This window comes from Corvus moneduloides, chromosome 16 (assembly GCF_009650955.1).
Source record: "Corvus moneduloides isolate bCorMon1 chromosome 16, bCorMon1.pri, whole genome shotgun sequence".
In the NCBI taxonomy this organism is placed as follows: domain Eukaryota; kingdom Metazoa; phylum Chordata; class Aves; order Passeriformes; family Corvidae; genus Corvus; species Corvus moneduloides.
The window spans coordinates 7,482,428-7,508,017 of NC_045491.1; the positions used below are offsets into that span (position 1 = coordinate 7,482,428).

Sequence of the window (25,590 nt, forward strand, 5' to 3'; positions counted from 1 at the left end):
AGTCAGCTCACCAGATCTTCCGTGGGTCCTGCACACCACGGGTGCCACCGGTGGGTCCGGCTGGAGAATGGACGGGGAATCGAGGGAATGGCTGGAGCTGTGTCGGGGAGGTTTGGGTTGGATATTAGGGAAAAGTTCTTCCCCCAGAGGGTGGTGGGGCACTGAGCAGGCTCCCCAGGGAATGGTCACAGCCCCAAGGCTGCCAGAGCTCCAGGAGTGTTCGGACAACGCTTCCAGGGATGCACAGGGTGGGATTTTGGGGCCTGGAGTTGGACTGGATGATCCTTGTGTGTCCCTTCCAGCTCAGGATACTCTATGATTCTCTGATTAATTCCTCTCTGAGTCACTGAGGAATCAATCTGTCCTAGCTGTGGCACATCCTGGGGTAAGGATGCTGCCACAAACACCCGAGCTGGGCTGCAGGGAGAAGTGCTGGACAGGATGTGAGAGATGCAGTTGAACAAACTAAAAAGGAGATTCCAAGTGCCGTTTTCTGGCTGGAATTCCTAGTGTGATCCAAAGAAGGAGTTGGAGGGGTGGCAACTGCTGACAGCATTGGTGAGATCTCACCTGCTCTGCCACAGCCAGCTCTCAGCTTTGCAGAGCATTTGGGATAAATTTGAGGACTGGAAAAACTTCCTCAAATGCAGGCAGTTGAAGGGAATCACTGCTGGAGGGAAGGAGCTGGGTGGACTGGGATCTGTGGCTGCACAGGTGCCTCAAGCAGACCTGTGATCCAGCACCAATGGTGCCAGATCCGGCAGCTGCACATTGAACGTGGAAGAGTTCAAATGGAAAATAAATTACAGGTTTTTAGTGGGGAGAGCAATTACCTTCCCCACAGACGTCACAGATTCACCACCTTTCAAGTCTTTCAACACAGATGAGGAGGAGTCTTTCCAAAAAAAAAACTGCTCTGCAGTCCAACCGCGGGCCATTAGTGCTGATGCAAGAGCTGTGGGTGTCACTGCGCGGCTGGGCAAGTGGGAGCTGGGAGCTCAGTGGACCTTTCTGACATTTACCCACACGGATCTTGGAATCAACAGCGGGGTTTGAACTGATCGACATAGATTTGGGCTGAGCCAGTGCTCAGGTGTGGGTTTTGGGGGGTCTGTGGCAGAGCAGAGCATCACCAGCACTTTTGCTAACGTGGAGCTGCAGGGACTAGTGGGACTGGCTCTGACACTTGGTCCTGCTGCTGGCAGCACTCGGGGTGGCCAACACAGCCAGGACATGACCCTGCTGTCCCCAGGCACATCCCAGTGTGCACCATTCCTCCACCTGCATCCCTGGGCACGGCTGGAGGTCGCCTCTGGCTCTGGCTGCGGATACAGGGGTGGATGAAGCAGCTGCCTGGCTTTGAGTGACCTGCCCTCAATCACTGGGCACTTCACAAGTGTCACCTGCTCCCAGGCCTTCCAGCACAGGAGCGCTGCAAAAGCACTCAGGGAAATGGGGATGCACCTGGTATCCAAATCCAACAGGGTGGGAAGGCCGTGGGAAGGCAGGGAGCACACGGACCCCTGCGGGCTGTGAGGAAGGGACCAGAGGCAGCAACGTGGTCACCTCCCAGCCATGGCAGGGCTTGGGGATCTCTTGGGAGACCTCTCCTTTCCTTCTGCAGCTTCCCAGTGCTGCTAGCATGGCTTCTTCTGCCTGCACATCCTCATCTGAGCCACTGACATCAGGCCCTGCTGACTCCCAGGGAATCATCACAGGCAAAGGACCCCCATGGACCCTGAGTGCTCCCAGAGATTTTGGCAAGGGTACTGGATTTTTGGCACCCGTGGAAAGTCTCTGCATGCTTTCAGAGGCTATAGGTAAACCTTTGGTTGTGCAGGCTCTGGATCAGGATGATCACCAAGAGAGCAATAAGGAGCTCCTCACTCATGTCTGGGCAAAACCTGCTTCTCCTTTCCCCTCTCTCCTAAGGCTTCCCAGACCCATTGTCTCCTGAGCATCCCTGTGTGCTGGAGGACATCAGCCCTCCCTCGCAGCTCCAAGCAGGGTGCAGGATGCAGCTCCCCACTCTGCCTGCCCTCAGGATCATGCCAGTTATCCCCCATCCTCCCTGTGAAATCCCAGAAGTGCTTGGCCTGGCTGCTGCAGCGTGTTTGCATTCCCTGCGTTCCCCTGCTCGGGTGTTTTGCTGTTTGTATCATCCTGCACCACCATATGGTGTGGGAGCACAAAAGCTGCCAGGGAGGGGATGAGGAGGAGGACAACATCTCCTCACCAATATTCATGGAAAAGGAAGGGAATGAAGCCCTCTCCTCGCAGACACCCAGTTCTTTGGGTCAGGGGGTGCTGCAGGGCCAGGGCTCGATGGGAGTGGGAAAATAGCAAGAGACCCTGACAGGCAGAACACCAGCACCGGCCAATGGAGCAGCACAGACCAACCAAATCCAGTGAATTCGTCAGCTGATGGGCTGCAGCTCGGGCAGCAGGAGCTGAAGGGATGAGTAAACAAAGGCCAAGCTACATGAGATGGTGCTTAGGTGCAGAGAAGCTGCCGGTGAACTATGCCTAGTTCCAGGTTAATTTAGGTGTTGCTTTTTCCTGTTGCACAGGCAGCTGCCAGCCTGTCCCACTGCACAGCCAGCACAGACACCTCAGGCACTCTCAGCTCCTGTCACTGAGAGCTTTTGGGTCAAGGATGTGAGGTGTGTGTGATATGTGATTTGTATATGATACATGATGGAGCACCACTGCTCTGGAGCCAGACTGGGAGAGCCAGAGGTGTTCAGCCCGGAGAAGAGAAGGCTCCAGGGAGACCTTAGAGCCCCTTCCAGTGCCTAAAGGGACTCCCAAGAGAGCTGGAGAGGGCCTTTGGACAAGGCATGGAGTGACAGAACAAGGGGGAATGGCTTCCCACTGCCAGAGAGCAGGGTTAGATGGGATATTGGGAATAAATTCTTCCTTGTGAGGGTGGTGAGGTCCTGGCACAGGTTGCCCAGAGAAGCTGTGGCTGCCCCATCCCTGGAAGTGTCCAAGGCCAGGTCGGATGGGGCTTGGAGTAACCTGGTCACAGCATCACATGGGGGTCATGACCTGGGGCTTCCACCCCACAGTGCCAGTGCAGGGCACCAGCACAGCCCCGGTACACCAGGGCGGAGAGCCCAGTACAGGGACAGGGCACCCAGCACAGGATCTACCATAGAGCAGATGGCACAGCGGGGCAGCACCAGCGCAAGCCCAGTAACCCAGAACGGAAAACCAGTACAAGACCAGTAAAGGACCAGTAAAGGACCAGTGCAGCTGTTGGTGGCGGTGCCCGCCCGCACGGGGGCGCCGGGCGCTGCCTGCGGGCCCCACCGCTGTGGCGGCGTTGCCCCTTTAAGGGCCGCGCGGCCGTACCAAAACAAAAGCGCGGCGCGGCCATTGGCTGCGGGGTGGGCACGTGCCGCACAGCTGGGGCTTCCTGCGGCCGGGGCCGCGCCGGGGCCCGACCGCGCCTCCGCTCCGGCACCGGCACCGACACCGGCACCGACACCGACACCGACACCGACACCGACACCGACACCGGCACCGGCACCGGCACCGGCACCGGCACCGACCCGCCATGGCGCACTCGGCGCCGCTCGGCCTCCTGGAGCAGGGCTGCCCCATCCAGGTGGAGCACGATCGGAAGCGGCGGCAGTTCACCGTGCGGCTCAACGGTAAGGGACGGCGCTCGGGGCTCCCCGGGACGTTACCTGCTGCCCTCTGCCACCGTTCGGCCTCGCTGGGGGCCCCGGATTCCCGTTCCCTTCCTTTCCCACTCTCGCTGTTTCCCCCCCTTCGCCCCGCCGTTTCTCCCCCCTTTCCCCTCCCCGTTTCTCCTCCCCGTTGCTCTCCCCCTTTTTCTTCTTGTTCCCGTCTCTTTTTCCTGTTCCCACCTATTTCCCCCCGTTTCCCTGATCCCTCCTCCTCCCGTGCCGCTGTGTCCCACAGCACTTTCCTCTGTACTCTCCATCCTGCCGCGGTGTGACCCCCCCCGCGCCCCCCGGTACTCGTCAGAGCACCCCTGATTCCCGATGGTGCCCCCTCCTCCCCACCCTTCCTGAACCCCAAAACCTTCTCCCAGGAGATCTGGGGATCTCCCGGCTCCCTTGGTTGGGCTCGGTGTGTGGAGCCCGATGGTGGCAGGGGCAGGTTTGGGGGCACTCCCTTTGCCCCCCCCCAGGAGCAGGTGCCTTTGGGTGATGTGAAGGTGCAGTGCCAGTAGGGAACGGGGCCCTTCTGGGGAGATTCCTTCGGGGAAGCCCCTCGGGCGCTCCAGCACGATGGGTGCCATGGTTCTGTAGGACCAACAACACGGATCCAAGCTGCCACAACTGCCTATGGGACCAGGGCTGTGGAGCTCTGGTGACACGGTGACCCCCAAACAGCTCTGTCACATATTGGGTGGAGTGAACAAAGACAAAAAGTAGGTGCCACTAAAATTTCTCTGTGGTGCACTGATTCTTTCCCAGTCTTCATCTTAATGGTTAATTCCAGATATTCAACGATCCCAACATCTCTTCCCCATCCATTTGTCATACTGAGAACTACCATGGGTAAAATAGGTTGCCTTGCTGCCCTGCAGAAATTGCAGGGTAGCTGCCTTTGTTTAAAAAAAAATAAATAAAATGTGTAGTTCAGAAATCACAGGGAATGCAGGAGGCTTCGTCGATAAAACAACAGGAATAGTCTGGATTTTATTTTAGACTTCTCTTCCTCCCCCCCACCCCATTTTCATTTCAACCACTAATTACAAAGTGCAGGCTGGAGGCTCGGCAGTGGTGGAGCGAGGAAGGAGGAGATGGGTGCGGAGAAAACAATTTCACCAACTGCTTATTTCAGACTGAGATCAAACGAGGTCCCAGGTGCCGGGTCCCCAGTGCCACCACCAGAGCATTGTCCCGGTCGGTGAAGTTGGTGTGTGCAGGAAATAGAGCGGACAGCCAAGGGCCAACAATTATTAGGGAAACGTAATCTTTTCTTGTGGTTTTCTGGATAAAAGCTCTGCCAGCCACACCATGGGCCAAGTAGCGTTTGGTGGCTGAGCAGGGATGAGTCGTGACTGGAGAGGGTGAACTTCAAGAGTGAGAGAATCAACTGTGGGAGTTGTGTGTGAATCAGCACAGAATCTCCTGATTCAGGAGGGGGTCGTGGAGTCACAGAATCCCGGAATGGTTTGGGTTGGAAGGATCCTAAAGCTCATCTCGTTCCAGCTGTGGGCAGGACACCTTCCATGTGTCCAGACATGGACCAGATTGCTCCAGGCCCTATCCAGCTTGGCCATGGCCTCGCCCAGGTCAATCCCCATGATGAAGGCTGTGTTTTTTCTGGGAGTTCAGGGAATCTGAGCCCTTTTTTGTGAATTCAGCACTGGCCACGCAAGGCAGCCGAGCTGAGCAGCGTCCTGGTGTGACAGCAGTGTCTGTGCTGCTGGGCTGACTAACATCCATGTGGAGTGGGTGATCCATCTCTCCTCCTCCTTGTTAGGCACTTACTGTTAGCAGCCAAGCCCTGGAAGATGGTCAGGAGATAACCATCTCTGTGGGAGTGTGTGGCAGGGTGTTTATTTCCTGCACTGCTCTTTGTCGCTCCCGCTCCTGGCACGATGAGCATCAGTGGTGTGGAATGCTCTGGGAGTTTTTCCCTGCTGCATTCAGGGAGTGACAAGAAATGGGTCAGACACAAATTTTGGCATCAGTGTGACCCCCGTGTCCCTCAGAAGAGCACTTTTGTCCCATGTCACTCCACTGTAGCAGAGATGAACAGCAGTTCGTGGGCTCCAGGGTCAACTTTCCTGTGATGTCCTAATTTCTGCTAGATGTCAAGTGTGGATGATACCCTGGGAAAACATGGATGCACCAGGCTTGTAGACCAACCAGCCAGGCTTTGAGAGCTGGTGGTTTATGGTGGTGTGATGTTGGGTAGAAAACTTTCCATGGCAATGTCTTTCTGGAAATCCCTGGAGCAGGAGGCCTGAGACAGTGAAAGCTGTGAACTGGTTGTGAAAGTGTTTGTTTCAAGCACCATCCTGTGTTTGCCTCTGCACCCCTGTGTGACCTCGTGTCAGGACTTCCTCCTTGTGCACAAGGAAGATGAATTGCACTCAGTTTTTTGGGGGGGTTGCCCTGTCTTTCCTTTCTCTGCTGGTTCCTCCCCTCTCTCCCCTCATTGCTGCAGTAGCTGCTAAAACTCTGATAGGAACAGCTGCTTCACTTGAACACGTTCCCTTTTCCCTTGCATCCCAAAAGCAGGAACATTTAGAAGCTGAAAGTAAAGCTGATTATAACCAGACCTCACCAAGCCTCGTTATCCCTCGAGAGGAGGGCAGAAAGACGCCCAACTGGATTTGTAATGGGTTAGGATGTGACTAACAGCCTGAACCAGCCAGAAACCTCCCTGTGCAGAGACTCTCTTGGAAAACATCAATTTGTCAAAGCTAAAAGCTTCCATGGGAATCATATAGGCTGGTTTTGTCAGGAATAGTTGGGTATTTTTTTTTATCTGAGATGAAATTTCAGGTCAAAACAAGAAACCCAAAGGGATCCCCCATGCCAAAGTAGTTGGCTCGTTGGTCCAGCTGCTGGCACAGATGTTTGAGGCAGGGGAACAGCTTTTAGTAGCAGCTGCTATGACTTCTTGATGCCCATCACACCCATAAGGCTCTCCAGTCAGGATTCAGGCTCACCACATGCGTGGAGGAGCTCCAGTTCCTCAGGGATGCGCGGGATTCCTGCACATTCTGACTCCTGTTCATCCAACACTTGGGTGCAGCACACCACACTTCCCAAACCTCCCACTCCTCCCCAGCTGGGTTTGGGCAGGATCCAATGCCTGGAAGCTCCTCTTTTGCCCACTGCTGATCTGAGTCTCAGGAGCTCCTTGTCCAGGGGCCCAGGCTCAGGTTTATTGGGAAAACAGGTCATGCCTTGGAACTTTCCTCTCTGATGGGGCAGATGCTTTCCAGGAGGGGGAAGGTGCCAAGTTTGCAGCAGGGAGCTAGGGATCTGTCGCCAGACTTTATCAAAGACATCCCCACTCCTCCTGTGCCACAGGCACCTCCAGAGAGCTCCTAAACAGGAAACTGCTCCAAAGCAGAGCCCTCCCGCTGCCATTCCTGTGAGTGAGGCCCCTCCATGAGGGTTGTGCTGTCTCCACTCTGGCTGTTGTGCTCTGTTGTGTTTTCTCTCCGTAGTAACGTGCCAGTAGCTCCCTGGGGAGCGAGGCCAGCCCATGGCAGGCAGCGAGCTCCAGCCTGGCATGCACGAGCTCTTCGGGACGTCTCATCCTCTCGGCTCACCCCACACGCAGCTTTTGCTTTTTTTTCCCCACTGTTTGGCTCAGCAGCAGAAGACTTGAGCTGCCTCCTGCCCTGCTCCTGGGAGACAGGGCTGGCATTTGCTCCCTCCCGTTGCTCCCGGGGAATGGCTTTACAGCAGTGTCCTAAGGAGGCTGGAGCTCAGGGGCTGCTCCAAAGGCTGGAGTGCAGAAATTGGCCTTGCAGGCAGCAGCCAGGGCCCTGCCCTGGTCCTGGGCACACAAAGGGGTATCGTGGGCTGGGGCCAGCGCAGGGGGACAGGGAGAAGGGACAAGGGATAGTCCTGCAGTGCTGCAGCATCTGGACAGGCGCTTTGTGTATGCCAGGAGAGGGGGTCAGCGAAGGAAGGGGGTGCCTGTGTCTTCCCTGATGCCCAACATGTCCCTTCCTCAGCTGGGGCTGGGACTGGGCTCTCTGCTTGTTCCCCAGGCTCCTGAGCCACCCAGCCTGGGCACTTGTGTCTGGCATCAGGGCTGAGCCCACCGCTGATCCTGGTGGAAACCCTCCATGGAGAGCAAGTTTAGACCTGGTCCCTTGTCCAGCTCCCAGAAAAGCTTCCCTTTGCCTGTGCCCCCTGTGACTGGAGGGAGGGACAGAGGGAGAGCAGGGCACCAGCTGTGCTGCCATTGCTGCCGTCCTGCTCCTCTCTGGCTGTGCTGATTTGCATCGACTCCACTTCCTCGCTGGTGGCCTCGAGGGGAGTGTCAGTGAGTCAAACACCACGGTCAGGCTCCCGGGGCTCTGCTGGCTGAGGCCTGGGCCTGCTGTGCCAAACTCTGTCTGTGCAGGCTGATAAACTCCTGTCCCAGAGTCCAAGGGGGTGACACGGGCAGGAGGTGGCTCTAATGCCATGTTTCAGTGGGGGTTCTGCTTGTGCCCCCTCTCTTTGGGGGGGGATTGCAACAAACTGGGGCTGGGTACTCCCAGAAGGGTCAGCACTGCTTCCAGCTCCCCCAGCTTTCCTGGGAGCAGCCCCCATGTCCAGGGTACCACACAGCACCAGGGCTGGCTTATTCCAAGCCATGGCTGTGACCTGCAGGGCCCACACCACACCCTGTGGCACGAGTGTCGCTGGTTTCATGTGTTGCGTCACTGAGGTGAGCATGTGTGGATGTGATCATGCACTTGGCTGAACTGGGATGTTTTTTTTGAACTGGGACCAGTTTCCAGCAGCACTGACTCTCTGTGCAGGGCTGGTTGTAAAATCCTTTGGTCTGTGTGTGTTCTTCTGTGCCCTGGTGGCACCCTGCAGCTCCTGTCCTGGCTGGGGGTTTGTGGTGCTGCTGTGGTACAGGGAATATTGAGGAAAAGCCTGTCCAGGACATGTCTGAGATTCTCCAAACACTGTTTTAACCTTCTACTTTAAAATGCATTTTTGTGTGTGATACTTCTAAACAGATCATATATTCAAAAGTGTACTTAAAGAAAAAAGATCTTTTGTTCTGTTGTCAATTTAGTTTTAAACTTCTCAGAGCTTCAGGCAGAGGCTATGGAAAGTTTTGGCCTGGGAGGAGAGTGGGGTGGAAGGGCTGGAGCGAGTGAAAGCTGCTGTTATAAGATCATTTTACAGCCTTTGGTGCTGCCAACTCTGTCCTTGCCACTCCTAAGAGCTGCCACCAAATGCTCTGTCAGGGTGAGGACACCTCATGCCTCAGCCTGGGCAGGTTTCCCTCCAGCAAGACAGGTCTGTGCTGCTGGGGAAGGGCTTCACCTGCTCCCTTGCCTTTTTTTGGGTGCCTGGATCTGCATGGAGAAACACTGCAGTTCTCTCTCTTTTCTGTCTGGGGAGACTCAAAGAGCTTGGCTTTTTGGTGAACCAGAGGCTGAGAGGGGCAGGACTGAAGCCTATAAATACTTGGGGGAATGGCAGGGAGGGAAATTATTTATGTCCACCCAAGAACAATGTTGGCACAAGAATGAGTGGGCAGAAACCAGCAGGAATAAACTCGGGCTGGAAATGCGAAGGTTTCCATCCAGTGTCGGAGAATTGAGTGTCTGCATAAAAGGAGCAGGAATAAAAGCCTGAGCTGCTTCTGCTGAAACACAAAATTCCAATGGGCTCATTTCTAGTTTCTCTGGAATACAGGGATGAGGCAAACTGGGCTGGAGTTGTCAGCTGAAATGCAGTGAAACAGAGTGTATTGAGCTCAGCTAAAGCAGATCCTGAATGCAGGTGAACTTTGCAGCCCTTCAGCCTTAAAAAACACGGGAAGGAAGGGAAAGTTTCCATTATTTTAATTGAACTTGTCTCTTTGATTGGGATCTTGCATTTCTGAAACTCACTTTTAAGTACAGAAACCTTCTAGAAATGAAACGTTTGCTTTTGCACTGAAGGCAGAAGCTCAGGCTCTGTGGATGAAACCAGAGGGGTGTTCTGACTCTCCTCTGATTCATACATGAGCTGAAACTTCTTTTTTCCTGTAACTGAGCTGCTGTGAGAAAGGTCAGGGTGTCGAAACAGGAAGCCTGTGTGTGTGTACATGTAAATTTGTGTGCACAGCCCCCCTTGCACACCTGTGTGTGCTTTCCTGTGTGTTTGTGGGATTCACCTCCCCAGCATCTTCCCCAAAACGTGTCTAGACAATGCTGCAACACCAGACCAAGGAGTCTTGTCCTGTTTTATGTGCAATAACAAAAAAAATCCTGTGCTGGAAGAGAAATTAATTGGCTGTTACCTGGGTCAGCTTTGTTGTTTTCACCTTTTTGCTCTCCCCCACAATCAACACATCTCCTCCCTCCCCACAGCTGCTTTCCTACACTAAACATATTGTGCTGGCGTCAGTGATTCAAGGCTGGGTCAAAACCTTGCTCCTGCTCCAGGGGCTCGGAAAGGCTGAGCAGACCTGGCTCTGCTCACACCTCAGGGGGATCATTGAGGACATCCGGGTGTCACTGAAAGCAAAGTCTCGGCTCAGCACCAGAGCCATTCCCATGGGCACAAGGGATGCTGTAGCAGTCCCAAAACTGCCCATCCCCTGCTGTGGGCTCTCTGGGGACATCCCAGCCCTCACCCCTGTCTCCCACCCCTCAGGTTGCCATGACAAGGCCGTGCTGCTCTACGAGTATGTGGGGAAGCGGATCGTGGACTTGCAGCACACGGAGGTGCCGGACGCCTATCGAGGGAGAGGAATCGCCAAGCACCTGGCAAAGGTACGACCCCAGCCACCCGGAAGGGCAAAGGCTGTTGCCATCCCAGCTGTGGCTAGAGATCCTGGCTGAAGCCAGACCCCATCATGTTGGAATTGCATGTGTGCCCTGTGGGAATCCTGCTCTGATGGGAGATGCAGTGGCTGGCAGGGCAGATGGAAATCTGGGGTCAGACATTCCTGTTTCTTGTGGCAAGAGGAGCTGGGTAGGTACCAGCAAATCCAGCCACTTGCCCAGGCTCGGCCCATTCTTCCTCTCAGCAAAAAACCCTTGTGCAGGAGCTGATGGATCACCTCACCTCAACCTGGACCCATCCTCTCAAACCTTCACTGCTCTCGTGAGCCCTTTGCCTGCCTTGGGCTGTGCAGGGAGAGCTGAGGAGTCATGAGCACAGCAGTGCGGACTGTGGGGTGGTGCTTCGGGGTACAGCTGCTCCCTGGCCCTGTAAGCGGGGACAAAGGGGTGATGAAGGTGGCCTTCACAGGATGGACTGGGTCACCTGCAGTACACGGGGCTGGATGTGTTGAGGGTTAAACTGGGGACTCTGTGGTGAGGTGGTGGCTGTGGCAGGACAGTTGTGCTCTCCCTTCAAGCCTCTCTCTCCACCTGCCTCGCACACGGGGTACCTGAGGGCAACCTGCTGCTTTCCCCTGTCCCATGGTACAGGATTCCCAAGGGGCTTCAGAGGGGAGCAGAGGCTGGGAGTGCTGGTTGTAACCCATGTGATCTCCGTTGGTTGCAGGCAGCCCTGGACTTCGTGGTGGAGGAGGACCTGAAGGCCCACCTGACGTGCTGGTACATTCAGAAATACGTCAAGGAGAACCCGCTGCCGCAGTACCTGGAACACTTGCAGCCTTAAGGCAGGACTGCTCCCACACCAGCACACCTGTCCCTGACTGTTCAACGCGGCCTTCGCTTCTCTGCAGTCTCAGGAAACCCCTTCCCACACTCGCAATTCCCATTTTTTTAAGCCTGTCCATGTGGTGCGTGAGTGTGGGCAGGACCTCGTCCTCTCTGCCCACGTGCGAGCATGGCTACAGCCCCTGGGCCAGGCTGGCTCTGGGCACACATGGTGCCCCCCAGTGCTCTTCCCAAGCCAGGGCATAGAAGAGGGTGATTTTTCTGCCAAACTCCATCACAAGGCCAGGGGATGACTTGTTCTGCACCTCATCCCCTCACCTCTGCTTGGTGACAGCTGTGAACTTGCTGGGGATGTTGGTTAGGGGTGCCCGTGGGGTACCAGCCCCCCTTTCCTCCTGGCAGCTGGGGAGATGCTGTGGATTAAGCTTTGTGGGACAGAGGGAGGTGCTGGAGGAGCCCCAGCCCTGTGTCAGGTTCATCCCCTGCTGCATCTGTTGGGCACCAAACTCTGTCCAAGCCCACATGCAATTCATACAAGAACATGTGGACCATGGTGGCACCTCAGGGGCTTTGCTGCACTGACTGTGGAGACACTGGGATGGTGACACCTTTGAGCCTAGGGACAAGAGCCGTGTGAGGAGCGAACTTGGACTGCAGAGGCTGTGGCAGAGTCTGTGCAGAGGAAGAGATGTGGCTGAGCTGCAGATGCTGCTCTCTGGAGATGCCAGCGCCTGCCCAGCTTCTGTACACAACCCTGAAGTGGCATCCCACAGGGTCATGGACTGTTATCCCTGTCTCCCTGCCCTTGGTGTGGACACAGCTTGCTCAGGAGAAGAGACCAGCCCCACACCCAGCCCTGGCCTAAGCAGTGAGGGGACATCCCACGGCACCAGGGTGGTTTCCTGCAGCTGAAGAGGAAGGCTCCCCCCTATCTCCCTCTTCTCCATCTCTGCATCCTTGTCAGTGACCCAGATCAGCCCCATCATCACATCCCAAGAGCAGCAGGGTAAGGGAGCAACAGGGTAAGGCCTCCAGGACCTGCTCCTGGCCCATCTCCAGGGTTCAGTGTTAGAGGCACCTGTGTCCATGTGGATTCCAACGGCTTCTCCTTACAGCCTTTGGAAAGAAGCCCTGGCTCACAGCATTACCTGTCTGCTCAGTGGCCTCCTCACAGCTCCAAGCTCAGGGCACTGGCAGCATCGTAGGGACCTTGGCCAGCAGCAGAAACACCCTCATTTCATGCTCTTACCTCCATGGATGATGATTCTGTAGCACAACCCAGGATTGCCACACTCACATGTAGAGGTAACACCATGATGGTGTTACTGCCTGGTTCCAGCTTGCTGCCTGTCCTGCCTTGCCTGGGTTTTCCAGGGCCTGAGCTACACCCCGGCATCTCACACTGAGCTCTCAGGACTTTGTAGTGTCCCAGGGCAGGGCTGTGGTGAGGGAGATGATGCTTTCAACACCCCCAGCCCTGAGCAGCTGCTGAGGGCTGCAGTCAGGCAGGAAATGGGGAGTCTCTCACCTGGAGGCCAAATCCAGACCTTGCTTAGCTCAGCAGGGACTAAAGTTTACAATCTGTGCCACGGAGTGACAGAAGCCCCAGCTGAAAGGCAGTTCAGCCCTCTCCCAGAAGTCCATGGCAGAAAAGGCAAAAATTCCTACAATCTTCTCTCCTGGTTGGGATGGCCAGAGATGGAGACGCTGTGCCAGGATTTCAGTCTGAGCTGTCCCTGGCCACCGGCTCGAGATGAACCCTTGCTGCCTGCCCGTGCTTTTGGGCCCATCACCAGCGTAATGCAGCCCTCTCAGGCTTCCAAACTCCATCCCTGCCCTGCACACTGCAGGCTGTGAGACCCCTGCCTGTGCCCACCACCTGTGCCAGGGGGCAGAGCCACCTCTGCCTTGGGCTGCTCAGGAAAGGCCTCGAGCTCAGCCCTGCTTCTGCTTCATTTCTGCCCTCTTGCTGCTTATTTCACCCAGGCTATGACCTTTAGGGTGGCTTTGAGGGCCTGGGAAAGGGTTGCAGGTAACAAACTGAAGGGGCTCAAGAAGAAATGTGGGCTGCTAAATGTTCTTTAACATGAAAAACACACTTCAACATATAGTTACAGGAGCAAGGCTGGCTCTGGTACTGCTGTGATGACCAAACCATCCCTGCTCTTGATTCCAAGGTGAATGCTGAACCGTTTTCTCCCCTGGAAGCCACGATCACACACTTGTGTCTTTGCCACAGCAGGGCTAGGTGCTTGGGAGCGATGTTTGAGCCCAGTGCTGCGAGCCTCTGTCCTGGTTTTGTGCTCATTTCCACTGTGTGCAGTCTCTAGAAGCTCCCTGTTGTGTCAGCTCGCTGGAGGGAGTGCTGTGCTTACTGTCTGGGCAGCATCCCAGCGTCCACGCCTGGCTCTGGAGCCCCTCGTGCTGCTCTGGCAGGAACCTCGTGCTTCCCGGCGCTGGATCACCCGTGGCAATCGCTGCCTTAAATCAGGCACAGCACACGGTTTTGCTGCTGCTTCCCTTCGAGGTGCTACAACCCCCCCAGCGTCTGACCTGACAGAGACGTGTGCCAGTGTATGTGCCAACCGTTTCTCCGCTGTATCCATGCTCTGTCCCAGCCTGCCCTCCTCCTCGATGCCAGTGAATAGCAATACCCACAGGTCACCAGCGATGCTGCAGTCCACGGTGCTCCTGTGACCCTGCACGGCCGGGTGGGACCTGGCTCGGGGTCCCTCAGTGCTGGGTACCCCTTCCCTGCCTTCCCACCAGCTGCCTTTTCCCAGCTGGTCTCTGCAGAAAGGAGCTTTGAGTCCTGTGCTGCCCCTTGGTGCTGATTAAGCCTGGAGGAATTTGGGATCTTGGACTCTCCCTGGGCAACAGGAGTGTGGAAGTAGTTTGGTTGAATACTGAGCTCCCCAAATCCATTTGAACTACAGACCTTTGGTGGGTGGGGAAAAGCAGGTGGCTGTCAAACCTGCTTCCACAGCCCCCAACTTGAAACACCCCCTCCCTCGTCCGCTCTCCAGCATTGTCTTCCTCTGTCCAAGGTTTCCGTTCTGTTGGATTCGGTGGTTACGATGTGCCTTTCCTTCTCAGGACCTGTTACAAACGACCTTTCTGCTCTTGTTTATGTTTAACATTTATCTTGATCCCTCCCTCTGTCATACTATAAAACATGAACATAATGCATGGAATACAATACAATAAAATTGTGGCTTAACTGAGCTGCAGTGGCTGTGCTGCGCTGAGGGGACCACATGGTCCCATTGCAAATGAACAGTAGGCAAAGGGTGAAATTATTGTATTTTATTTGAGGTCACAGGGCTGGCTGACCTTGTGATGACTGTGCAGAGCTCAGGGTGAGCGGGATCACAACTGGTTCCTCTCCTTTGCCAGCTGATCCAGCCCTGCTCACCTTCATCATTCCTCCTTAGCATTTCAGGCCAGTCTTTGGGAGTTGTCCTGCAAATGAGCAGACACTCAGTGTTCATGCCCACTGTTTTAAGATGGGCATGAAAATACTTAAATATCTAGCTGCTGTGCTTGTCCAGAGCAAGGTGGGCAGGCAGGTGACTCAGAGGGACACAAGGCACTTCCCTCCCTGAGCCAGCCCTCCTCAGGCCTGGGAGCACAGCCCGAGCACTCAGCACTCAGGATCCCAGCAGGGCATTTGTGTCACTTCCCAATGCTGTGTGAGGGCTACAGAGGTTGAGGCCAGAGTTTGGATAACTCAAACTGCCGGGAAGGGTGGTGTGGAGAACAGTTATGATTTGATCCAGTGTGACAAGCGGCCCCTGGGCTGCAGCTCGAGCGGGCAGGAGCGTGGGGTTTGCAGCTCCCGAGGGACAGCACAAGAGGTTGGGATCTGTAGCTGGGCTGTTGCTGGTTAACACGCTCTGTTTACATTCCACATTCCAGACAGTCCATGCTCTGGCCTGTCCCAGCAATGCTGCACGTTCTGCTGGGCTGGGCACGCTTCCCAAACACCTCCTTGTCCCTGGAAATGCAGCCTTTATCTCCCCCCCAAAACAGATGCCCCCCAAAATACAGCTGAGAGAGCAGTGGTGTGGGAGGGCCCTGTAGGCTGGAAGAGCAGCCTCGGGATGCCAGGGAAGGTGGAGGCCGAGGTTTGTTCTCTTCAATCACATTACATCACTTAGGAATAATTTTGTCAAAAAGAGGGTTTTTCTAGGATCGGGAGATGCAGAGGCAGCGCCGCTGTCTCCTGACGTGCGCTGTCAGGCTGGAGGAGGGCTTCAGGAAAGGGAGGACTGCGGAGCACGGAGCTGCTGTTTGTTATGGGAAAGCTTAAAATTCCTGAGAAAAAAGCTCCTCTTCTGGGAGGAATCCGACCAGGAGCAAGAAGGGGCCCTGCAGAGGCTCAAGGATCCTGGAGATAACCATCCAAGCACCCCGGCACAGGTCACCCACAAAACCTTCACCACTGACTTCTGATGGATCCACAGGAGCTGGGAAACCTCTGGCAAGCCCACACTGCAATTCTAGAGAACCGTTTGGTTATAAACTTTATATGGACTTGATGATCTTGAGGTCTTTTCCTAAGTCATTCTGTGATTTATGCCTCCTCAGAGATGCAGCAAGGGAGCCTCCCCATTCACTGTCCCTCTTTCGAGATTGATTAAGGGGGCAAAATTCACCCCAAAACCGCCCAGCCTCTCCTTCCAGGGAGGCGCTGCACAAGGGGATCCTCCATCCCTAGTCCACTGCAGGGAAGGAACCTCGCGGGTTTTTTGGATCACGAACACGAGGCGATGCTGAGGCTGCTGAGCGATACCGACCCTCGGCAGCCGCATCCCTTCATGGCGGGGACGCGGGGCAGGCCGGGACTCGCCACCGCGCTCCTCCCACCGGGTGGAAGATCCCGGGCGGCGGCGCCGAGCTGAGCCGAGCCCCGCGGGGCTGCTCTGCCACCGGTACGGGGCTGTGGCCGGGAGCCCCACTGAGGTCTCACTGAGGTCTCACCGCGGCGCCCACCTGGCCCCACCGCCCCCGCCCAAGGGACTACACACCCCAGGGACCCCCGCGGCCGTGCGGCGGCGCGGGGCGCTGTGGGACTTGTAGTCCTTTCGCGGTCCCAGCCCCGCCCCGAGGAGCGGCCGCTGCCGCCCCCGCGCACTACATCTTCCGTCGGGCATCGCGGCGCGCCCGCGGGCCGCCGGCGGAGACATTTGCGAGGCGAGTGTCTCCAAGATGGCGGCGTGGGGAAGGAGGCGCGCGGGCCCCGGCGGCACCAACAGCGGTGGCGGCCGGGACAGGTGAGGGGCGGCCGGGCTGGGGCGAGGGACGGCGGGGACCGCGGGGCTGCACCACCCGCGGTGGTCCGACGACCCTGCGGCAAGGGTGGGGGCGCCGCGAGGGGAGCGTGGCCGGGCGGGGCGGGCGCGGGACGCGGAGGCGCGGAGGGGCCGGGGGCGTTCGGCGGGGCCGGGCCCGGGGAAGGTCAGCGCGGCCCGCGGCGTGTCGGGGGCAGCGCTACCCGCGGCGGGGTGCGGCGCTGGGGGCCGGGTGGAGGAGGGCCGGCCCCGAGAGGCTCCTTCCGTCCACGGCTATTTTTAAAGGCGGGGAGGGAGCGGCGAGTCCTCCAGGGTGACCTCCTTCTGCCGGGGCCGCGGCGGGCAGGGAGCTCGGTACCGTGCTCCGGCCTCTGGCAGGGTGGAGGAGAGTCCAGCACAGGCTGGAAATACCCACGGAGCAGCGGTGGAAGTTTGGGAATCGCAACTTTAAAATGGGAAAAAGAGATAGAGGGAAATCTTACAGAATCCATTATGCTCGAAAGATCTGAGATCATCGAGTCCAACCTGTGACCGATCCCCACCCCGTCATCCAGACCAGAGTACTGAGTGCCACCCAGTCTTTCCTTAAACACCTCCAGGGACGGTGACTCTGCCACGTTCCAGAGCAGCCCATTCCAGTATTTAATCACCCTTTCTGTGAAGAAATTCTTCCAAATGTCCGACCTAAATGTTCTCCACCTGCTGAAAATGTCTGGGTTTATCCTGTATTTCCTGACGTTGGCATTTTTCTGTTCTGCCCCAGGGCTGACTGATGTAACTGGCAGCTGCTGAAAGCTGCTGCGGTGTTTTGTGAGTTTTCCTTTGCTCTGCCGCTTTGCCTCGAAACTCTGATATCCCTCTTAATTAGAAACTCTGATGTCCCTCTTAATCTGTGTTGTGGCTTTTGCTTCACTTTGTTCCTTGCTGTGATCCAACAGTGTTTGCTTTGATGCTGTTGAATCTACACCGCCAAGGAGAGCCACTAGTAGCCCTGAAAATTCTGGCGCTAATGTGAATTGCAGGAATGCTGCCTGTGTTCAGAGAATTCAAAAGTAATTGAACTGGAAGGGCCAATGGAATTCCTGCATCAGCGTGGTTTAAATAAACAACTAAGAATACCACCGTGGTAAAACTGTCTGCACCCAGTGCTGGCACTGCCCCAGCATGGGAGGTGTGGAGTTTTCATGTGGTTTTTTCATGTGGCAGACGTGTCCTCCCAGCAGAAGGGAAGAAACAGAATATGGAAAAGAACACTTAATAACTTCAGTTATTCTTCCAGGGTGAAAATTGATGCAGACTTAAAAAGTGAGTTGTTACTGTGTAGCTTCATCTGTGACCTGTACAATAATCTAATTGTTGTTTGAGGTGATCTTTTTTCAAAGCTGTGATTGCTCTTGATCTTATGATCAAAAATACTCCTAAACACAAGTCACTCCATGAACCTGCTGCATGTAGTATTTTTCCTCTGCCAGTGAGAAGTGTATGGAAGAGAACAGAACAGCAGATCCTCCCCTGAGCAGCATTTCATAATCTCCATCAAAAGCTGGTGGTTCTTTAGGTGTCACCCTGTACAAATGTGACAGAGGAGGATAATCCCAAAAGGTGTTGGGTGATGTCAGCGAGGTGCTGCTTCTTCTTAGCAGTTGCAGAGCAGGAGATGTGGATGACTGGGCCTCAGCCTCTCCATCAGTGGCTGATCCCAAACCACACCTGCCCGTCTTGTTCGGCTGCTGCAGCACCGGTTGTGCAAAGGCAGCGCTGACAGACCTGATGTCATCACATGATGACATGTGTTTTTTATAGGGTGAATACAGTTTTCTTACTCTGGGCAGGATTCTTGTCCAAAGACACATTCCTTTGAACTGGATATGCTGATCCAGTTTTCCTGGTAACTGAGCTGCTTCAAGGAGTGTTTGTAGTTGTCAGCCAGCCGCTCTGAAAGGCATCTGTGTGTCGGAGGTGGTGTGAGGAGACTCAGTACTGAATAAAATCCTGTCTGCTATGAGACTAGAACAGCTTTCATTAAAAAAAAAAAAAAAAAAAAAAAAAGACCAGCATATCTGTGGAGACTGAGTCCCTTCATAAGCAACTTTATTGATACAGAGAAAGGTATAATTGGTTAAAAAGTGCTTTCCTTGCTAGGAGTGAATGTAAGGACATTAATTTCAAAGGATGTTGAATGTGAACTCCAGCTGGCTCTGGTGGTAAAATAATAATGTTAAACAAAATAACCAAAAACACTGAAGGGAGCCAACTAAATATTTGTTTTTCTTCATTCTGGATAGACTCTTTAATGGAGCCTGTCTAAAGGGAATTGTTAATCTGTAGACCAAAACAACTTTTTCATACAGAACAGACACTGGTTTGTACTGGGTGTTTTTGTATAAAAGGCAGCCTGGTGCCCGCCAGAGCAGTGGACAGCTTGTCGTTTGTTCCCCTGGGAGATGTTCTGACAAACTCTGGAAAGAACAGCTTTCATGTCATCACCACTGCCTGCACTGGTTCCTCTGTGCCCTCACAGAACTCTCCTTTCGCTACCTGCACTGCTCAGATTTCTGGTACTCTGCTTGCAGCAATGATTGACCTATTTCCATCAGCCTGGCTAATCATTAGTTGATTTTAAATTGACACCTCCTTGTTGTTTGGGGGCTGGATTTGTTGTTATGGTCTGGTGATGTTTTCCTTAGAGTTCAGGGAATGTTGTTGTCCCTCCCTGAGGCTGCTTGAAGAGCTTCCCAATGTTCTCCTGTCCTTTTTCCTATTTGAATTTAAGGTGCATCTTTTGAATGAAAGTCTTGCTTTATTGCCCTGCATTTCCTGTTCTTCTTCTGCTTGAATGCCCTTCTTAAAGCCCCAGGCCTGACAGCCCTGGCTGAGGACCTGAGCCTGATAGATGGTGAGGACATTCAGCAGAGAAGCAATTCTCCAGGTGTTTAGGGTGGGACGTGTTTGTGCTTTCTTTGCACCTGAGTATCCTGAGTAGAAACATACACTGGGGAATATGACTGGGAGGTGGAATATTTCCACTGAGAATTAAAGCCAGGCCACAGCTCGTTCCTTAATCTTGAAATCAAATTAAATTTCAGGAAGGATTTATGTTGGAGGGAGGGAAGTTTAGTGTTTGAATTTGTCGTGCCTTGACTCTGTTGACTTCCTCCAGCTTGGCTGAGATGCTGACAATGCTCCCAGACATGCTCTGGCCATCTGTAATGTTCTTTTTCTGAGATCCTGCACAGCCAGCACGAAACCCCTCTTGCACTGCTGAGCTGGACTGTGTGTGCTGCTTGTGACAGGTGTTATCACACTGCTGCAAGCCTCCCCTTTCTAATTTTTTTGACTACTAATCCAACTGGTCTTCATTTTCAGTTAATCTGATTGTTTGTTGCTCTGAGCAAAACTCTTGCCCAGGAATATTCTTTAAAAAAAAAAAAAAACTTTAACAAAATTTGACCTATGTGTTACGGGAGGGGCTTACAAATAACTTTTATTTTTGCCCTGAACTGTACCTGAACTTTGTGCAGCTTAAGATTGTTTCCAAGTGTGATTTTGAGCATTTTGCAGAACTGAGATAGTTGGATGACTTGAAACACTCACCAAAGGTCTGTCTGGCAGGTGCCATTAGGTTGAGGGCAAAAAACTCAGGAGGCTCAGTCGTTCTCCCCTGCAGCTGGGCAGTGGTAGGAGGATGCTGAGGGTTCTCCCAGGATGTTTTCACTTGCCTTGTTCTCAGTGCTCTGTTCCTTTGTTTCTGCTTTTGCCACTTGTCACCTGGCAAAACTGAAGGTCTTTTGACAATGAGTGACATTGTGCCTTCTCTTTGGAATGTTACTTATTTCTTCATCTGTAAAGACTATCCAATTGAAATTTCCCTTTACTAGGCAGGCTGCTGTTTTCAGGAGCCTGCTTCCAAGGTGGAGGCAGAGAGGTGGAGCTGCTCTGAGGACTGGGACTTTGGAAGAGATTCTTCTCTGTGAGGGTGCTGAGACCCTGGCACAGGTAGCCCAGAGAAGCTGTGGCTGCCCCATCCCTGGAAGTGTCCGAGGCCAGGCTGAACTGGGCTTGGAGCAACCTGGGATAGTGGAAGGTGTCCCTGCCCATGGCAGGGGGTTGGAACTGGATGGGCTTTGAGGTCTCTTCCAACCCAAGCCATGTCAGGATTTGATGAACTGCTGGAGCTGCTATTGTTCAGCAGCTGCAGCACCCCTCTCCTGGTGCTCTCCCATATTCCCATGTTAGGAAGACAATCCATATGTAATTTGAAGCTTGCTCTGTAGCTAACACAGACTCTTCTGCCCCTCCTGCTGCTGTAGCTCTGTTAACAATGGATTCATTTTTATAACTTTGGCAATACCAAAATTTGACATCGTTGAGTTTTAAGTGATTTACATCTTGCTGTGCTGAATAGCTGAGAGTTCTGTCACATTCGCCCCTCCAGGCATTCATTTAGCACCAGGAAAGAGACACTAAAATTTCTCAAATATAGAATGCCTGAAGCTGCAATAGAACAAATATTTGGATATAAGGCCTAGAACTATTCCTGCAGAACAGCTGTACAACTTTTTAATTGTGCCCTCTTATTTGGAGTGGGGAGACAGGTCCTGGAAAATCATTTGATTGAATAATACTAACAACTGCTTTTAGGCTCTGATCTGTCTAGTAAACAGCCTGTCAGGCTTCTGAACACCTGGCAGCATTTTACGTCTTCTGGCATTAGGTGCTCTCTGGTTATTTACTATTCTTTTAAGTAAAATGGAGTTTATATAAAATCCCCACACTTGATAAGTGGTGGATGCCAGCTCAGAATTGCTTGCACAGCTCTGCATTTGTGTTTGTCATGGCTGGGGGGGTGGGTGACAAGCTCCAAAAGGCAAACTCCATTGCCTCCAGTGTTTGAGCAAATCCAGTTGCTTTGACTGGATTTGTTCGTGTGCAGCTGCTGTGTTTAATTGAAAGGCTGTGTCAGGAGAGTTGCCTCTGTGAAGTGCTCAGCTGAAACCTCCTCAAGCCCACGTATCTCATCTGTGTCTCTTTCTATATAATCTGAAATCTGAACAGTTTTCAGCTTTCCATGCTCCAGGGGCAGCCAGTTCTTGTGTGGAAATAATAACATGATAACCCCACTTTGTGCAGAAACGGAAATTTGCTGCCTGCCTTGTTGACTCTTCATGTGTCCTATTTGAGCAGGTATCTTTTCATTTGTCATTTTTGGATTGGCTGTTTTGCCATTTGCAGCTTCAGCACTGTGACACAGATTTATTCTGATTTTAGAGGACTCATTTGGAGAAACAGCGCAGTCGGGAGACAGACTTTTTTCAGGGATGAAGCCTTTGTGCAGTTCAATTCCCAGTGATTTTTTTTTTTTGGTCAGCAGAACATACTTTAAATTCTGCTTGTTTTGGCATAAGAGGACTGTGCTTTTCTTGACTTTATTGTTATAAAGCCCCAGAGCCTGGCAAGCTAAAAAATTCCAGAGGAGATGGACAGTGCTGCCTCTGGCCAGTCTGTTGGATTCCTGCTGACAGGTGGCTGTTTGTGGTGTGGCTCTGCTTGTGCAATGATGGTGAAAGGAAAAAAGGGGTGTTCAGAGGGAAGAACAGGCAAGATCTGAGCAAGGAGAAATGAGGCTGTTTGTTAGTGCCACCTTTCCTGGTGCTGAGCCTGGAGAAATCCCATGTAATGTAAGTACTGAATTCCTAGAGTTAGAAGCTCAGTTCCCATGGCTCTTGTACAGGCAGGGAAGGAATGGGCTCACTTCACCCATGTTTTCCCAGTGATGACAGGGAGATCTGGAATGACAACAACTGTGCTGTTCCTAAGCCTCTGGGAAGTTCTTAGTTGAATTCGGATTCTGCTTCTCTATTTTGCAGACCCATCTGCATGCTCCCAGGTATTACAAAACACTGACAGTGCTCCTTGGTAAGAAATATTAATTTTGCCTGGAGGGTTGTGTTAGCACTGGCTTGGCTTCCAGCTTGAAAATGCCTTTCAGCAATAGCTTTTCCATGAAGTCATTATGCCCTAGCAAGTGGTTTCACATAGTCATGGGTAGTGGTGTGCAAAGTTACCTTAAGCCTCTCTATGTCTTTTGCAATGAAACTGGAATTTTTGATTTGGAAGAAGCTGCACGTGGAGCAGCTGTTATCAGGGAAAAGAATCCTTGGCAAAAACCACGAGCAGCTGTGTCCTTTGTGTCAGTAACACCTGCTTAACTGGTTTCTTGTTAGAAACTCCTTATATAGGTCCTGTTAAATTTTTTTTTCTCTAAATACCTCTCAATTCACTGCAGAATGTCAGAGCTCACTACATCCTGTGCTGAAAGGGTTAATGGTAATTTTAAAAACAATGTCTGACAAGCTCATTACCCTGAAGAAACCCCTGGCATACACGGAATTCAGGTGGATTTTTATTTTTCTTTCTACCCATGGACAGACCAAGGGGGAAATGCACTGCAAGGAACTCAATAACTACATTGTAGGTTGAGTTTTCCTTGTAGGTTAAATAAATTCCAGCTGGACTTTTAATGAAACTGCTTATTACTCTGCTTTGGGAGAGGGTGGTGCCTCTCAGGTGCTGCTGGTTGATGTTTGCTGCTGTTACAAACATGTCTGCTACGTCTGCAACAGCTTGTAATTTAACAATATTCTCGATTACAGCTGGCCACTGCTCAATCCTCTTTGCAGCCTGAGTGGACCTGCACATTAAGGATAATGTTTGGCAACAGCAGCTTGTGAATGTGTTTTTTTCTCCCTTATTTTCCAGTGCATGCACATAAGTACCACCGTATTAATGGAGCAAAAAGTGCTCATTCTGTTCTCCACATCAGCAGTGTGTTCCTGCTGATATCACGGGGGTCTAAATGTTGTTGGGATGAGGCTGTTTTGTCTGCTGTGATTAGGTCAGATGTGTGTGATTTGTTCTCCTTCTGCTAAAGGAATCTGCTAGATATTTTTATCCTTGCGAGGCCACGTGCTCAGTTTTGCTCTGGTTAAGCACAAGTATGTCAGAAATGTTCATTTCTGCTTAGAAGGGAGGATTTTGCCTGGTTCTGATGGATAGGTTTTTACCCTTTCTCAGAGCAGGTAAACAGTCATAATCCTATTTCTTAGCAGTCTGTACGTGAATGTAGCTGCAGATAGAAGGTGATGTGGTGAAGAGGGTGGAGGGAAGGTGGAAATTGATGTGACACTAGGTAGCTGAAAGCTGCTGCTCCAATACAAATTCCCTGCATCCCCTGAGTGGGAATGTGCTCCCAGGTGAAGTGAGCAGCTCTTTCTTCACTGCTTAAGCCTGCGTGGGTTAAAAATGTATTCATGTCTTGCTTTGCTGCATCCCACTTCAGGAGAGGGAGTGAACCGTTCTGCCACAAACTGAATGCTCTGCTACCTTCTTCACCTTCCCTTTCAGCAATGTTCCTTGGCCATCCTTGTTGGATTTACCATGGATTTACTAGGCTGTGTTTAATATGGAGGACTAAATAGCAAGCTGCATCAGAAAGCAAATGTATTCATCTGGAGATGCTTCCTCTCTCCAAACCTCCCAGTGCAGCTTGTCCTCCTGATAAATGAGCTGCTTGTCTTGGTTTCTCTGAAAGCTCCGGAAGTTCGTATGGTTTGTTCAGTGATGTGTTGTGGTCACTAAGGTGTGAGTGACACTTCTGCTCTCTCCAAAGAAACTGCTTGGGTATCAGTGTGAGGAACCATTTCAGGACTGTTAAATGACCCTCGTTCTCAAATTGTTCTAGATCCTCCAAGTTAGGAAGAGGTAAGAAAAATATGTTGCCTTCTTTTGGGATGAATTATTGTACAGCAGGAGAAATCAGCTGATGTGAAATGAAGCTTGTGTTGAAAAGCTGCTGGTTGTGAAACAGAGGCAGTGACCTTGAGGGGCTGCCCTCACTTGGGGCACTTCTCTCCTCTCCCAGCCGGGTGGGTGAACAGCCTGTCCTTCAGCCCTGTAGTTTTAATTCTTCATTTCCCCTCACCAGGGTGACCTTGTCCTCCACGGACTGTTACATTGTGCACGAGATCTACAACGGGGAGAATGCTCAGGACCAGTTTGAGTATGAGCTGGAGCAGGCACTGGAAGCGCAGTACAAGTACATCGTGATTGAGCCCACGCGCATCGGGGACGAGACGGCGCGCTGGATCACCGTGGGCAACTGCCTGCACAAGACGGCCGTGCTGGCGGGCACCACCTGCCTGTTCACCCCCCTGGCACTGCCAGTCGATTATTCTCACTACATCTCCCTGCCCGCTGGAGTGCTGAGCGTGGCTTGCTGCACCCTCTATGGGATCTCTTGGCAGTTTGATCCCTGTTGCAAGTACCAGGTCGAGTACGATGCCTATAAACTTTCGCGCCTGCCCCTGCATACGCTCACCTCGTCCACTCCTGTGGTGCTGGTGAGGAAGGACGACCTGCACAGAAAGAGACTGCACAACACAATAGCACTCGCTGCCCTGGTGTACTGTGTAAAGAAGATCTATGAACTCTATGCTGTATGACTTCAGCAGGGAAGAGAGAAACCCACAAAGACAAGTGTATTAAGACTCCCACAGTAACATTTTGTTTTTCCTCTTTGAGAAGCGGTGGAGACTGGCAAGGATTTGGTTTAATAGAGCTGTTATTTTTCAAATAACACATCACTGGTGCACCAAGGTTTTTCAGTTCTTCGTTACTCTTGAGATGTGGATGTGTGGTGACTTGAGATCTGTATGTTAGGCCAGGGGAGTCCAATCCAGCAGCAGAATGTCGATGAAAGAAAGCAATAGAAAGAAGGGGTGTGAGAGCTGCTTTTTTTCTTTTTTTTTTTCTTTTTTTTTTTTTTGGAAACATTTTAAGTATATTGTTTAATTGTATTACACAGAACCAGCCAGAAGTTATCATTGACCATTAAAGGATGAGAATTTCAAATGCTTTTGCTCTCGTCACTGTTATCATAGTCCCCTTTGCTGGTGTGGTTCCAGGGGGTCGAGGCTTTAGACCTGCTCACAC

The 25,590-nt window shown here is 52.7% G+C and overlaps 2 protein-coding genes across 2 annotated transcripts; both read left to right on the forward strand.

The window, feature by feature from the left end:
- Positions 1 to 3,403: 3,403 nt before the first annotated feature.
- Positions 3,404 to 14,529, forward strand: NATD1 (N-acetyltransferase domain containing 1). The gene is made up of 4 exons (XM_032126080.1): positions 3,404 to 3,502; positions 3,551 to 3,659; positions 10,329 to 10,447; positions 11,187 to 14,529. The coding sequence occupies exons 2-4, from the start codon at positions 3,563 to 3,565 to the stop codon at positions 11,301 to 11,303; spliced, it is 333 nt and encodes a 110-aa protein (XP_031981971.1). The 5' UTR covers positions 3,404 to 3,502; positions 3,551 to 3,562; the 3' UTR covers positions 11,304 to 14,529.
- A 1,917-nt stretch (positions 14,530 to 16,446) lies between these two features.
- On the forward strand, positions 16,447 to 25,509 carry TMEM11 (transmembrane protein 11). Its single transcript, XM_032126079.1, has 2 exons — positions 16,447 to 16,581; positions 24,584 to 25,509. The coding sequence occupies exons 1-2, from the start codon at positions 16,517 to 16,519 to the stop codon at positions 25,098 to 25,100; spliced, it is 582 nt and encodes a 193-aa protein (XP_031981970.1). The 5' UTR covers positions 16,447 to 16,516; the 3' UTR covers positions 25,101 to 25,509.
- Positions 25,510 to 25,590: the final 81 nt, after the last annotated feature.